Raw genomic sequence first — 17,347 nt, forward strand, 5'->3', positions numbered from 1 at the left:
CATAATGCCAGAGTACCAGATGGGCCAGCTCAAAGATCTTATTCATGTACATAATGGAAGGAAAACAGACATAATGACAGCAGTTAGTCTTTAAATTAGGCCACAATTCCCAGTGAGCCCCATGATATTTGATAAGAAGGCCCATTAGAAAGTAACTTTACTCCATCTAATTGGGCCACTTAATGTAAGAGGGTAGCAATTTCACCCAAAAATAAAAAAGATTTTATGGCTTCCATAAAAAAAAGAAACAAAAAACTAAACAGATATTAACATTCAGCAACCCCTTTAAAATTTGTAAATCTCAGTATCTATTAAAGGAAAGAAAGTCTAAGTACTACCTACGATAAAGCACATCTTAAGACATAATTAGAGGCTTTTCCAGCCACAATTTTACTAAATCATGGATTCTTCCTCCATCCAAATGGGTATGATAAGTGGTAGAAATTTTGTAATGGCATTTAACTGTTCAGTAATAGGATATTTTTGGCAGATTACTAACCTGACACACATACGCTTCATGTTGTAATTCAAGAGCAAATTATTGGAAAAGAATCGTAAGGTTTAGGTTCTAGTACTTCTGCAAACTTAGAGTTTTACATTACTAACACAGAAAATGTGACTTTTTTTTTATTTTATATTCCATCTACGGACCTGAAATTTAAAGGCAAGATAAACAAAAATATCTGCAATATTTATGAGCCTAAGTTCCAACTACAGTAGGACATCCAAGTAGGCACTCACTTCTGAAAATTTCATCTCAACAAACAAAAAGTGTGTACAACTCATTGAAGTAAGTTTTTTCTGTCTGCTGTCAGAAGACAGCTGAGCACACAGGTGTTGCAAGACAATGCTACGCCATACTCATCAGAAATTTTGCCTGAGCTACTTTGCTTTCTTAAGCTGTTTGAGTGCATGGTCTCTTCAGAGTTTCCTCTTAATTTTATGGAGAGGGAAGGAAACATGTATACATATGCACACACATACTTAAATAGATTTATGTACACAAGTATCGATGCACATGCATCGATATCGATGCACATACATGCAATCAACACACAGGGACACATTCTCTCTCTCTCCAAAAATACACATCCTCAGAGCTTTGAAAGAACAAAGATAAGGGATAGTATAAAAGGAGTTGGATTTCACAGAATCAGAATACCCCAAGTTGGAAGGGACCCACACAGACATCAAGTCAAATATCAAAAATCAAGAGCGGAGGGAAGCAAAGAAGAATACTGGGAGGAATTACACAACAGCTGTCCTTTGCCAGTTTTCAGGGAACAGTGGAGCACTGCAGACAGAAATGGCCTGGGGCACAGCCTAATGTGAGAGCCTCCTATGTTCACCTCCTATGTCAATAGCACTTCACAATTGTTTTACATTAACCTGTATGAACAAACATCAAAATGCTTCCAGGTTGTGCACATGCTGAAACAGAGCTGCAGTCAGACCATGTACAGGTACCATCTCTGAAAACATGATGTTTGGACCCTGTTCACACTAAGCCGTAACAAAAGAGTACCTAAAAACACATTAACATAAACAAGTCGCTTATGCTTCCTTAGGCTACAAGACATGCTTAAACCAACTCTATACTGAGATCCAAGTATACGTTCTATTCTTCTGCTTCAGAGCAGACAGCAATAGGCAGTAAAATCGTAAAATCCCAAAGCAAGATTAATCAAAACTCCTACCTGTCAAGGTCAGAGGTACAAATCCAGGAAGCCAGTTTCTAACTCCCTAAACCTCATCCTTTTTTGTCTAATCATTTGTCAGGCCAAACTTCGGGAAAATTTACACAGCCCCAGTAAAGATTTCTGATGGTAACAGACACAAAGCCTTGTTTTTTAAAATCAAGTCTAATAAAAACCAAAGCACTAATGAAATAGTTTGCCCTTTAGTCACTGCAGCTAACAATTCTTTATCCCTACTCCTACGTTACAAGGATTTAACTACATATTTCTACATGTTTTCCATAATCTTCACAAAAAGGTAATAAATAGAATTCCAGAGGGAAAGCTATAATGCCTCATGTACATACGGCATACAATTTCACTGGATTTAATCTCATTAAATAACACTCACTTTGAAATTTAAAATATTCTACTTATAGAGGGAAATTAGCATTTTTTTAATTTATCAACAGCTGCAAACAATAGTATTTCTAAAGCTTGGCATTTTCTTAATTTGCTTTGAAAAATACGTGTATCATCTTGAAAACAAAGATTACAGACAATAAAGAATTACTGATTATCTTCTGTACCTGACTAATGAGGTTCAGAAGGAGTTTGCCCTCTGAGCCAACCAGGCATGTCAGCAGCTGTGGAATCCAGGCCAGCCACTGAATGGGTGGAACACCAATACAGTACTTGTCTACTGCATCTGCTAAAGTGTTCTTATCATCATCAAAACTCAGTAGCCAAAGAACCTAAAAGAGAATTGCAAGAGGACACCTCAGGGCTTAAATTCAAGACACTTCAATCATTTCGATGAGCAAAAACACACAGACATTTTATGAATATGATAGCGGAGTCCTTGTAAGTGTTAAAGTTGCCTCGGACACAGGAACTTACATTCATTATGCCTGGCCAATGTAATTTTTTCCCTTAGAAATAACATTTAAGGGATGTAAAAATTAAATGTAAGTGTACTCCTTGCTATGAAACAAGACAGAAAAAAGTCAATGAACATGACTGCATTCCACAAATTCTTCCAAGTTTTTGGTTGGGGGAGTGGAAAATGAGGCATGTTTATAGAACATAAAATATGTTATTCACATAAATTAACTTTGATGCAAGAACTTGAGTATTTCTTTGGGTGTCTTTAATTATTTTAACTGTCCATCCCTAGTGATACTTTTTCTACAATTTAATTTAAATGCAAATATACTAAGCACTGACTAAAAATCACTAATAGTTACACATCCAGCCAGTGAGAATAAACTTCAGAGTGCTATGGAGACCACCTTTAATCTGAAACAATACTTTCCGTGTTTGTTTCATGTTCAAAATAGATTGTCTTCTAGAGTCTACTATCATTTTTAGAATTTTCTTCATAAGAAAGATTAAAGTAAATATCCCCAAACTGGGAAATACATAACACAAAGAACTTTGGATAAAATTGTTCAATTAGAGTAGAATTTTATAGAAAAAGCCTATTTGGAATAAAATGCAAGTCTGAGGTAGAAGTTGATATGAAGTATCCATAGTAATGATGAACAGACATCAAATTATGTTACTTTTTAGAGCACCAAAGGATGCCTTTCTGCAGATATTTCACTGCATTACATATTAGAAATGCTGAATGTGATTTGCCCCCTTTCTCCCTCAAAGAGGTTCCACACCTTAGAAAAACGAATCCAGATAGGCCAATGCGATAGAAAACCCCACGGGGGTTACATGCAATGACTCAACAGCAACCATATGCAGACTTTCAGTCTAAATTAAAGCTTTCTATCAGTAACTGGTATTTCTTTAATTGCACAAATTTGGGCGCTGAACATTATCCCAGCCTTTTCTGAAGGGGTGAAGCTCCAATTCGTTCTTAAAGATCTAGATCTTACCTTTGCTAAGTATTTTCTTGATTTGCTCTCATTCTGATGACGACATGCGTGCAGGTAGCAAGTAATAGCAGATACACCGAGGTGAAGCTGACGTTCCTTCACAAAGATATTCTCGAGATAATCACCCCACATTGCCCACGCTTTCACTAGCACATCATGCATTTGCACAGCTGCAGAAAAAGCTTTGTTTGCTTCTTCAGACCTGCATTGTGACAAATAAATATATTAGTTTTATGCTAACAAAAAGTTACTAAATTATGTAAGAGTCAGATTTCCAATAGGGTACTCAATTACTTTTAGTAATCAATGATCTGTTTCCTTTAAGTTCTTTAGTAACATCTTATGATTGTTTTGTCTTGGCTTTCCTTAAAGTTCAGCACCTGTGAAAGTAAGTGCTTCATAAAGGAAACAATTATGTAAGTGTCTAAGATCTCCAAATAGTCCCTGAAAAAAACTAAAAAACTTCCAGCGCACTGCAACTGCAACCCAAGCCACAGAGTACGATACTGGGAGAAAGAAGAACAAATGGTAACACAAGAAGAGCAGAAGCAAATGCATTAAAAAGTGCTCCTCTGCTGACCCAAAAAAAAGGAGTAAGGAAAAGCGACATTGGGAAGATGTTATATTAGCTGTTATATTAGTTATATTAGACGTTAGTTAGTTAGATTAGTTATATTAGATGTTACATTATACGGAAAAAGTCAATTCCTCAGGCCCACAGCTTTAGAAGTTTATTTTTCAACAGGAAAAGTGAAGGAACATGAAGGTTAATCACACAGTTCTCAGTAACCAAAAGATTATTTGTTTGATACTTCTGAAGTTTTTTCTAGGTTTTCTCGAGTGTTCCTAGTTCAAGATTTGGCCTGATTCAATCCTACACAGCCCTTGAACTGATGTAACTTTTCAGGGTTACATAAAGACATAAAGGATGAGAAAACTCACCTACACATTACTGAAATGACGAAGCTTTTAAAGCATTCCCAGATTCCTTATTAGCAGAAAGTGCTTAACTTCTCCCTTACAGAACAAGCATTGCAATAAACCATACAAAAATAACGTAATGCTTGTTTGACTCATTTTTTTAAATTAACTCTGAAGTATTTTTTATATTAAAACGTTAGCTTGGAGGATTACAGTGTTCAATTAAAATGACTAGGTATTAAACAAAACTATAAAAAGCAAAGCAACTTTGTGTGTCAAACTATATATTAGTTTCTGTCACATTAATATCTTGCTCGCTTTTAGAGGCTTTCTGCACCCTAGACACTGGTTTTGAAGCGACCTACCACAGCAGCAGCCTGATATATGACTTTGTATCACTACTTCTCCTTTATAAAAAGGGGACGTTTCAGTCAGTTTTCTTTTCTCCTTCTTTACAATCCATCATTCTTGACACCTGAGACAACTTTTTAAAAATGTTTTTTATCACCTTGCTCAGCAAATGGGCAGCACAGGGAGATGCAAAAGCAGAGGTGACCTTTAACTTCCAGTTTAGTTGACACACAGATAATCAGTAGTCACACATTCTCAGATTCAACACTGCCCTTGTTCTCAACTGTAACCTTCCTAAACTCCTGACCTCAACTGCAGTGCTAAAAAACTGCCTGTATGTTTTTTGGTAAGATTAAAAAAATTTAAGTTCATCAGAACCATGTTTTGAACAGAAACCTTTGCCCATTCTATACCGAAAGAACAGAGACAGTTTAGCTGCCTTTTACTTTATCTGCATAAATTTAAAACAACTAAAAGTTAAAAAAAAAAAAAGAAGATGGGGGAAGTACACTTTCTTCTCTTTACACCTCAACTGAAACTAAGCTTGCTTATGGCCATAAAAAAGCCCATTGCACCTTCCACCAAAGTAATTACATTCTGCCCATTTAAAATTCTCTTTTGTATCCACAGAAGAAGATATTCATCATTTCCTGACTTAAATTGCTATGTGAGGTTTCAGCGTACAGCTTAAAACCTGATGTATTTCATTCCGTAACTGTCCACAATGTAGTGGCAAAGGAATTAATCCATCCATACGTAGCAATACTGCCATTAAATACCATGCATACTAAAAGCTGTTGAAATCTGAAGGGTAGGGGTTTTTGGCATCACTGAATTTGACTGCTGAGATATTTGCTTACTGAATTAAAGGAAGATCTTCCTCAGAATATTAAGATGCTTGTTAGCATAAAGCAAAAATGTTACAAAAACAGTTGTGTGAAAGCAAGTGTTTAATTGCTGCAATGCAAGACGTCTCCAACGCGCACCACATTAGTCTTCTCAATCATCTGAAGAGAGCGTTCCACTTCCCTAATACGTGGCACACCAGATTTGTCTAAGCACTCTGAACTATGCCATCGCACACCTTCCTACGCCTTGACCAGCTGCAGCTATTAAACAGACACATACAGTGAACAATGAAACAGAAATGTGAGAAAGAGAGAGGTAGGCTCATTTTAAGTAACCGTAAGCTTACAGACTGAACTTTTTTTTCCCCTTAGTTTTATATGTGATATTTACATTAAGAACATAATTAAACCAACCTCCTTTTGTCAACTACACTAAGATGTAGTTTGTTACACGACAGTTTGTCACAGAACTGGGAGGGGGGTGGGGAGAGAGCAGAGAATGTATCTTCAGCTGCAAAGCTTTGGACAAACCTGCCTCCTCCCAGCTCACCCCTCAAAATATAAAACTTTAAAAAAAGAACTGGTGCAATGTTTGCTTTAACTAGTTCTTTCCTACAATACTTAGAAATATGACCAACCATTATATCTTCAAACCACAAAAAAACCTCTCGCGTACACTTTCACTTTCTTATACAGTTGTGACAAATTCTAGGCTGGTATAAACATATGGAACAACCTTCCTGCTCAAATACTGTGTTGAAATACTTCAGCTGCATTTTTCTAAGATCTGTGCTGGTGCCTCTTCCAGCCAACATACTTACTTGTTAATCTGTGCCAAGAACATTCCCTTCAATGCATAAAACTCAGCAGTCATTTCCTTGGTGAAGTACTTCAGATTGGTTGATTCAATAACTTCAAGACCCTGTTAAATAAGCCTTAGTGAGAGAAGCCTTTTAAAAGCAGAAGGTTTTATTACAATGAAAGTGCCATAAAAACTAGCCAAAATATTCTCTTGAAATTTAAATATCATGAGTTTCTAGTATTTCATTTTCATTTTTAAAAATCTCAACTGACAACCATTTTAAGTTTCCACCGGCCTACGCAAAACTATTAGATACTACAGACAACATTCATCATGTGATGAGTTATCTTTTCCACCTTGGTTTTTTTAATGTTATATCATTATTATTTATATTATGTTATATTACATTATTATTATAAGGTCCCAGTTTGCTGACCTTATAATCATATGTCAGTGGGGCTTGTCTACAATCACATTTTTTTCCTTTAACACAAATGATTTCACTTCAGTATGCCAGCATCCATCACTCCTGAGTCAGACACTCAAAACTGACTTGGAGCTTCAGTTAGTCCTGCACTGGTGTTTGCTTCTTCCTATATAATTTTCAAAGGCCCTTCCAATTATCTATCTTGCAAGATTTTAAAATACGTTATTTTCACTTAACTTTTTATTCGGCTAATTTTTAATATATTCACAATATTCAGTTCAAAGAGGACAAATGACTGCTTTTGACTAACAGCATTACTTAACACAACACTCTATGCATGGTATAACATGGCCAACAAAATTCAGATCCTGTTCTGTATACAGACAGTTTAGATGGCCCTTGTAACCCTCCAAGTTCCCACAACTTCAGAGAGAAAGCTTCCGTACCTGCATACATTCGTTTTTGCCCATGACTCCAGCCAGCTGAAGATAACATTTAACTTGCTGGCGAATCTTCTGAAAGCAGTCCACAATGGGCACAGTTGGAATTGTATGAATGCGACTCAGTATATCCAGAGCTACGTTGACCAGCCCTTGTTTTCGAGCTATCTTTCCATATTGGATAATTGCCGATGCAGAAGCATGAACTCCCAACATAGCATTATTGGAACTAGGATCATGCTGAGAACTATTTTCATATGCAGTTACAATGGCTAGAAACAAAACATGAAATATTTGTCATTATAAACGAAGTTATACATACAGCAACATCTTACACAGCAATACATATGAAATGATGACTTAAGATAATGACACACTTAAATAGAAATTAAATAAAAACACTTTCCAAAATCAACAACATTCCTGTATATTTAAATTAAAAAAAAAAAAAACAACAAAGAACTTATTTCAAACAATGTGTTGTCTGGAAAATTACATGATGAATGCATGCTGGACCAGGCAGTTTTACCCTGGTAATGATGTTGCCTCCACATGAAAATGCTGCTCCAGTGGGATAAATCATCTGACACAATAGGTAACCTGTTCCTCCAAGTCTTTACAACAGTCTTCATATCATGTAAGCTGTTGTTCCTCCCCAGATTAGTTGGTTGCAATCCAGCATTTATTTGGGCTGCTTCTTGAAGTTCAATTATTTGCTGTGCTGCCTAGAAAACATTTAACAATATAAATTATCAGAGCGGACAGTACAATAAGCTGGGCAATTTCACTGTTACAAAAAGGTCTCCATGAATGACGCCATCTTTAAATGATCAAGTTAAGATGGAACTATTTATTCTGGTTTAGGGACCTGTCTATTAATTGCATAAATTACCTTTAATCAATCTAATCATTAACAAAATAGCAAAAAAAAAAATCCATGACTGATGTCAACACTTTATGTGTTGAAATGACTCAAATTAATGAGAGGAACAAACAGAAGATGGCACTATTCTCAAACTACTAAAACAGCAGACATTTTGTTAAAACTTCAACAACCTGAAGGAAAGGCCCACAAACTTTAATGGAATTTAATTACCTGTAGTACAATAAAACCAATGCAGTATTCTCTAAGCTACCACTTGGCAGATAACAAGTTGTATTCATTGTTAATCAACCAAATAAGATAACTATTTGGGAAAAAAAGGCAGTCCAAATTTGAGTGAAATCTCTTGGAAAAAAATAAATTAAACAAAGTAGTATTTTCCTACAGTCATCTCGGTATCAGCTCTCACAATAGCTCAACCTTCATCCTACACCCATTCATCACATAAATTTAATTTTCTCACAGGTATTTAATCACATACTATCTGATATTAAAAAAAAGTAATTACTGCAGTGCAAATTCATGGCTGCATTTGTACCTCTGTCAGTCATTGACTAATTTATCATTTCTTCAGGAGGGATATATACATATTAGATTATTTTAGAAGTTTTAATTGATATCTGAAAGCATTTAAATGCTTTAATTAGCAATGCTAATCCTTTCATGCTGCAGATACTGCCAGTCCTAGGGGAGGAAAACCTTGAAACATCAGTGAAAACTTAGCAGGAGGGAATTAATTTCATTAAGAAGACTTCTAGTTGTATTGCATCAGCTCAAATAAATGAAATGTTGTACCTATTTACTTGACAACTTCCTCTCAATATGGAGAAAAACTTCCATGTTCATCCACTTTATCTGGTGCATCAACTTATATTATAAAAATTCAAAGGTATGGTCTGCTGTGTAAGCTCTATCCACAAGCAAAGTCATTTTAGTAGAGGTACCTTAGATCATGCAGATTTAATTACTTATGAATCACATCAGGCATGACACACTGGTGAAACTACTGATCTTAAACAGAATTCCAGAAGCCACTATATCAAACAGAACTCAGAAGGCAAGGTCCTCTGCATTTCTACAGGCAAGGTTCATTCACAGTTCTCTGAGCAATGGTCCATCAAGAAATGCATCCCTGTTACGACATTTCAGATTGCATTGCACTGACATAGTCCAGAATTTCTTCCCTGGAGATGAAAGGTTCCCTCAACAGTAACAAGAGCTAATCTTCGTCAGGTACATGTTTATTAGGACACCTAAACAGGGACCCAGTCAGACTAAATGACAAATGAATGGCATGTTTTGTCCAGATCACGTACTGCACGATCCTGCCCCAGCACCACTTCCATGCTCTGGCTGCTGTACAGTACAAATCAGAGGACACAGGTTCATTTTCATTTTCAAGAAGCTTCTAGAAGCATCTCAAGGCCAAATGCCATTTTTTAAAGATGTGTTTACCTACTTACTATCATTTGCCTCCTTCCACTCGATTATTCTTGGCAGTACAATATACTCTCAAAAATTCCTCTCTTACAGTTGCAAAATTAATTATTTACTTAATTAAACCCAGGAGAAAACAAAAGGGTAAGTGTTGACATTTCATACTTTTCAAAAAGAAACAGGAGTCCACTTTTGTTATGGTGAAATATGTGTAAAAGTTGCAAAGGACACAAGCCATGCATTTGTCACCATGTAATACCTGTTATTTTATCTCACATAATAATAATTAAACTGCATATTCTATACTATCAGAGTTGGGGCAGCTGCTTCACAAAAATGTTCCTGGAGGTCTGAAGAAAAAGGGTCTCAAGTTCGTACAAGCTCTTCCTGACAAGACAAGAAACAAATACTTTTCCATGATTTTCTGTGTGGACCACTTTTAAGTAACGTGGCTAAACGCACAGGATTTAAACACATCTCGTCTTGAAATTGAATTGTCAATGCGTGAACAAAATAAAAGACTTCTCACAAGCAAAAATAAAGATGTACATGGTATACAGCATCTTAAACTGTTTTTAAGTTTAAATAAATGCCGGAAAACAGTATGGGTTTTGCCTTGTAATATTTAATGATTTGAGGAGTGAAATATGGTGCACTTAAATAAGCACTAAGAACCTGCTTAGCAAGGATGAAAGAAAAGTAATTTTTTACTTTCCTTATTCCAAGCACACTCCTTCAGAGAAACAGAAAATAGCATGCCCCCTTTTGAGAGCAACATGCTTTTACAATTCAGAAGCAGCCAACGAGCTCTCCCTTCTCCTAGAAATGGATGACAGAGTTAAGAAAAAAGTAGGTTAAGTACAAAAATGGCCCAAAAATGTTAGTTTTGCCCATCCTCTGTGCAGGCACTGGGTTATCCAAATGGAAAGTTATTCATCCTTTATAAGTCAAAGATTCAAGCATGCAAGAGTTTGAACATCAGTGCTGTTCATTCAAAGTCATGTGCAATATAATGCAGTGATTTTAGAGGACAGCATGAAATTCCAGTTACAAACTTCTTCCCCTGTTTTAAATGATCTTGACAAAGAATTAAGCTACTTAAGATTAGATAATACTCAACTTTTGGCAGGGCTTTTTAAATTTGTTTTCAGGAGAGGAGTTACGGGGGGGGGGGTTTCTTTTTAAAGTTCTTGTAACCCCAAATTCATTAGCTGTCCCTCATTTCATTCTGGACAGGACAGCTCATTGCTTCATTGCCAGAATTCTGCCCCTATTTTAGGAGCAAGTGTCCCTCAAAACTTTATGCTTGCTTTGTCCATTTTTGTCCAGAAAGCATACAGGTCTCTTTCAGATCACTAACTAGTAAGGCCATAGGGCTCCATCTACTTCTGATTGCTTCTCAGTTTAGCAAAGTGCCTCTGACACGAGGTTATCACAGACTCAAATCTACCAGCTGACATACTCGCATGAGTGTTCCACAACAGACTGGAATTAAAAGGAACCAATTAGTTGGAAGCAATAACCTTTTCAATCAGCACAGCTAAATGTGGAAGATGTGCACCCACATGTAGACAAGGAGCATTACTGAAATATGGCCTCCCACTCAGACCAAGGAAATTTTCTTTCCCGTAGCTGGCATCAGATGGGATGAGGGGAGCAGACATGACCCTTCCCAACCCACATCTCTCAGTCTGTGAAGCAATGTGATTCAACATTGGAGTTCTTTTTACAATGCTACAAGACCTTAATGCAATGTTGAAGAGAACCTGCCAAATGAGCTAGTTGGATAACTAATAAAACCTGAAGATCAATGCATGAAGCTTTGAGGTACGCACATTAGTTTATCTAAGAAAATCCACTTTCCTTTCTGGCAGAACTTGTATACAATTAACTCCCTGTCCAATGAGAAATATCATATACCTAAAGACTAGATTTCTTCCCGCTTCCTTTCCCTGATGCAAATCAGAACATTTAGCAATATAATGTAGAAATGACAAAGAAAAGGTAAGGCCCACATTGGTCAAAACCTACACTATTTTTCCTAAAGGTACTAGGGATCACCTGAAAAGTCCTTTTAACAATAGGCTTTTACAGATTTTGCTTCTTTGACCTTAATGCTTAAGGTCACAGGGATGTTCAGATCTTGCTCAGCCTGTTCGGGAAGGCTAGTCCTCAAAGAAACACTAGCATTTCTAAGTACACTTTTCCCTTACAGGGCATTAACAATTAGCTCAGATTTAAAAAACAAAACAAACAAAAAAAAAAAACCCAAAAAAACACCACAGAAGTACATTACAGTTGACGAAATTCCATAACACATTTAACTGAAAAGAACACTTAGGAGGTTATTTCAGCATTTCTGCAAATAATATAATACTAATATACCCCTCCAAAATGGACCTCACTTCAAAACCCCGTGAGTGTTCAAGACCTCCAAGTACTTCAGTGCATTATGCATTAGCCCACAAAAAAAAGTTCACCTATCTGATCAATTTTTAAATAGCTACCTCTGTATGCCACAAACAGAACTGATTCAGGTAAATTATTAAAACTTCAAAAGGAATCCAAATCAAAATGCACATTCTACAACTTCTAACAAAAAAATACCACAATGAAAAATGAATCAGTACTACCCAGTAAAATATTTTATGCTCACAGTTAGCTAAAAGTTGTGAAACCTGCTACTGGAAAATAACTGGCAATAAAAACGTTTCAATTCTTACCTGGAGAAGGGGAGTATGAACATGCGAGACTACATGAGGAAGCCTTCGCCATTCTCGAATAGCTAAACTACTCGCCATCTCTACCAGACGTTCAATGAAGTTAAGCTGTTGCTCTTCTGGATGGCAGATTGCTAAGTACCCTCTGTACATATTCACCTTCCACGCCATCTCCTTTGGACAACTCAACTCCACCTGGTAATGAAAGGGAAAAAAGCCTAGTAAAGATTATTCATACCCAAACGCAGACTTCTTTTAAAAACCTTCTTAAACAAACAGACACTCAGCTTTATTTTTTATTAAAATTAGTTCAATTTCTAAAAATATCAGAATTTCTGTCATTAGAGGAGCGTCAGCTCTCTTAAAGTTATTGTTAAGGGCAGGCTAGCAAATAAGTTGTAAATTCAGCACAGGAGTAGAAGTGCCTGCATACAACCTGCTGTCAGGGTATTTTCACACTGACAACAGTCGTGTAGCTGCGAGACAGCTGAGCAAGCCAAAAGCAGTCTTGCCACAGGAGCATGACTGCAAACCAATTCACCCTGTATAAAGAAAAAAGCTGCTCCTCAGCAGATAACACACACTACCTCTGAAATGCTTCAGGGACTCCAGAACAGGTAATGTCGACTTCTCATTTAAAAGGATGCTGTCCCTGTATGTCAGCACATTATGCCAGCATTACACTTCCTAACTGTCTGTTTATGAAAATAAACAGTTAATAACTTTTTAAGTCATCTACAACTAACCTTCCCATTTATGTCAAAGTAATTTCTGAGTACAGCTGCAAAGTCAGGTCATACTAGTAAAAATTTAAATAATACTTTTAAACCATTTTCTTAAAATCCTGGAACAGCAGAAATATGGCAACCAAAACTAAAGTACCTGAATTACCTAGCAACTAAATTCCGTTAATATTTTTACAGTAAACTTGCACTTAACCAACGCTCACTAGCTGACACTGCAGGCCTTAAATCTAGAACTTTTTCACTTCTCTTTCGTCCGCTATACATCAAACCCTTTATGGACTGATACGCAGCACAGAAATCCCTCTGCATTATCTTCCTGTTGATATACTGTATCTTAACCATTACAATGGTGATGTCTGTTATCCTCAACTGACTTTTACGCCTGAGCCAGCAAAGAGAAACTGCCAGGTAGCAACCTTACACTTACTTACACAGTGAAAATAATCTCTTTCTTTATTACATTATCTACCGGACCATTAAACACGACGGCAATGTGAGCAAATGGAAACGAGCCATGGGTACTATCAGAGGCCACTTGCTATTTTAATACCTCAGCTGTAATAGGTAGATTATTAAAAATGTTTCACAAAGATTTACAACAACTGATATATAGTCACCATCTTTTTTGACCTCTCTTGTGAATCAGCCATGGAACTTGATAAAAAACAGCCACAGTAAAGAATATCAATAAAACTGGATTAGCAAGTACAGCAGCATACAATCAATTATTCTTTCATATCCTAAAATTTATTGCAAACATGTCCTGACACTTTTACAAGAATCTGAGTAAAGCCACGAAAGCTCCATTTATGGCTTCAGCAGCATCTTCTCCTTAGTCATTTAGTAAATGTCTCATTACTGAAAATATCTCATTTAATATAACTGCAGCTAAAGCAAATCAGCAGTTACTCATGGTTGGCACATCTACTCAACTTGCAGATCTCCAAAACCAGAACCTGTCAGACATGATCTATTTCATTCTGTTCTAACTCAAGGTTTATAATATAGTGTACAATACTTGTCTTATTTTAGGCTTTAAAGGTTTCTCAAATAATATCCTTTCTATAATTAGCCACTGAAGTTGCATACTTAAATAGGATGCAAAATATTGTTATAAGGACAAAAGAAGTTAATTAAAATGTAAATATAACCTGTAATTTTTGTAGCATATGCAGCTTACAGATTTGGCTTCACATGGGCTGACAAATGATAAAATCCATCTTTTGAGTCACCTATTTAATTTCAACTATCAGTACTACAAATACTGAAAAATTCCATTTCAAATGTTGCAATGGTTGGACACCTTTAATTTGTGTTCCATCAAAAGTCAACACTACCTTTAATTAATTAAACAACTTTTACTGTTTGCACAGCTTAGCCTTAAAGCAAAACATACTAATTGTATCCACCTATCTTCTCTTCTGACAAAATAAAGGGTTACGGAAGAATAAGTATACTACATTTAAAAGTGTCATATTCATTCTGACTGTGAAGAAAGTAAGAGACATACAACTCAACTTATTTATCATGCGAGACTAAGTTCTCACAATGAAGCATGCTTTTAGGATATTTTGTACACAGGAACTTAATCATGCAAGATATTGGAATTAAAGGATGCTCAGCCTTTTTTATAATCATGTTTGATCTTTTGCAAATATTATGAAACTAGACAGTCAACTGTCAATTCGACATGCTGTACTTTTAACCGGTAAGTATTGGTTCAAAACTTAAACAGTGCTCATGAAACAATAAACCCCAATTTAAGTGAGGGACTAATTCTTCTGTGTCCCTCTCTGCAATATGAAAAAACACCGTCTAAGGCTCTGCTCAGAGCTTTGTCACTAAAATTGTATTTTAAGTATGCAATTCACGTCCTTATTCCAAACTCCGTCATCTTTAGCAGAATAATTCCAGTAATGTCACACAATATAGCAATGGTGCAATGAAGATCAGTGAGCTCCTTTTCACTTGTGATTTAATGCAGTATTCTCACCTTTCAGATTTCAGTTCTACATCTGGTTTATGTTTCTACATCAACCAACCACAAATGAACAACTCTACCTACCATGAAGAGTATAGTTCCTTAAAAGAAAAAAAACACCAAAAAACAAAAAAACAAACACCAGCCACACAACACCAAACTTAAAAAAAAATTTAATCTTCTACAGAACAGTGGTACCACATACAAAGTTTAAAAAAAAAATTCCCAGAAAAATCTACTGGTGACTCCAATACAGAAGTTGTCTGCCATTTCTCCCAAGAAGCCCAAGATGGCTGTACAAGCCTGACATATCATAGCAACCTCAAGAATAACCACTAGCTTATTTACAGAGGATGGTTCTTAAAACAGCTGTGAAGAAGATGACCAAGAGAGGACAAAGAAGAAGTTACCTAAATATGGCCACTTCTATTGCACGTGGAAGAACTCCTCAAAATTTGCTCTCAGATAAAACATCTACCTATGTATTTTCTGTTGCACCTTTTCAGAAAATGAAGGGTCATTTTCAGCACATTTCCCTAGCCATTTAAACTTTATTCACACACACACCCAAAATGTTTATGAACACTTAGAAAGAAAAAAAGATCTTCCAGATTTAAATCTTTCAAAGTGTTATTTTCTGTATGTACTCTGCCCCTGACTTCAAACTGTTCTGTAACAGCCAAAACCTCACGAAGCATTCATTCACCAAGCACATAGATAGCACAGAAGACTCATGAGTGAAAGCCAGGAAAGGACAAAGGGAAGGTTAAATGTTTTACAAGTGCATGTTGTTCAGCAAAATGAATTACAAGCAGAACACAATAATCAACTCCATAATGAATCAGAAAGGTCAATAGCAGGAAGGTACAAAGAATACGTATTATCCATTATCAAATGAAGATGATAACTACCTCACTTGGTACACACAAGTTCTTCAGTGACTAACAAAAGAAGCCAAGTACTGTTCTGGTTTCTAAAACAACCAGGGCACACCTATGCTACTTCAGATGAAGAATATGCCCAGAAGGGCTGTGGCATCTCAATTCTTAAGAGGTACTAAAAACTCTACTAGACAAATCAACCTGATCTACTTGGGCCCTGCTCTGAACGGAGCACTGGAGCAGATGACCTCCAGAAGTCCCTTACAACTCAAACTATTTATGGTTCTGTAAACTTTACATTAAACTATAAAAGTATAATCATCAATGCATTAAGCTTCTGTGGAATTTTGTGATGTTCGAAGGTTTCCTAACTCAAGATTTCCAATTCCACAGAACATCAAATAAACTACCTTAGAGGAAATTACTGCTAGCAGTGCTATCTCCGAGCCTCAGCACTCTATCATGGAGGTACGTATCTAGAAGTCTGTACAAACATTATGATACCTACTTCTAGCACAAAACTTAACACAAATTGTCACAATTTGAGAGGAGATATAAGTAATTTTAGCTTTACTTCTTTTTTTCAGTAAAGATTGTACATTTAAACAGTGTCACTTCACAAAAGCCTACTCCTTCTTATACACGGTCTCAATATTTTTACTTGTATGCTTTCTAGTATAAAGATCACACACAGAAAAAATTGTTCAGGGAACACATTTGAAAGTCAGTCATCTAAAAACTAAGCATGCACTTGTGCTTATGCATGATGATCCTATCTACTTCATAGGCCTACTTTTGCAGAATTGAAGTATTTTCCCCCAGAAGTAACCCATCGCTTACTGTCATCCCGGTGATCTTGTTCAAGTTCAATCTCTGTCTCTCTCCCTGTCAATCAATTCTAACCGTCTCCTGCACAGCCAGTCTCACTGATGCACCCTGCAACATTTCATTCAATGCCTCTCTCCTCCCTGCTAGTTTTACCAAGTCCTTTACACTTTCTCAAAGGAAATCACTTTCCTCAACTTCTTGCTTCAGTCTATTTACCCAGTTATCCCTGACACTCCCCTAGTCAAATTTATACTCCTCCAACCTCCTTCACCCTCACCTCATTTTCTTCTCATTTCTTCCAGGTCTCAGGGTCATTGCCTGAAGTTCATTACCTGGTCTTCCTGTCCCTCATCTCTCGTTAGATCTCCGCTTTCCAGTCATGACCACACTGGCTCCAACCTCCGGTGCTCCCAAGGTATTTTAAAATTATATGTAATGGATACATTGCAAAAATCAAATGAGCCTTATGGAACTAAAGTAGACTCAAAAGAGAGACTGAAGTTAGAAATCTAGCAGT

General features: G+C 36.4%; 1 protein-coding gene across 1 annotated transcript in view; it reads right to left on the reverse strand.

Moving 5' to 3' along the window:
- The window catches only part of TRRAP (transformation/transcription domain associated protein), a gene marked incomplete at its 3' end in the record, with an annotated part of 99,133 nt that overhangs the window by 18,838 nt on the left and 62,948 nt on the right, over positions 1-17,347 (reverse strand). Inside the window, 6 exon segments of the mRNA XM_082006807.1 lie at positions 2,267-2,431; positions 3,566-3,767; positions 6,507-6,607; positions 7,361-7,626; positions 7,884-8,079; positions 12,398-12,589. Of these exon segments, the coding sequence (XP_081862933.1) occupies positions 2,267-2,431; positions 3,566-3,767; positions 6,507-6,607; positions 7,361-7,626; positions 7,884-8,079; positions 12,398-12,589 (1,122 nt within the window).

The sequence above is a fragment of the Phaethon aethereus genome (genome assembly GCF_964289735.1).
Source record: "Phaethon aethereus genome assembly, chromosome: 15".
In the NCBI taxonomy this organism is placed as follows: Eukaryota; Metazoa; Chordata; class Aves; order Phaethontiformes; family Phaethontidae; genus Phaethon; species Phaethon aethereus.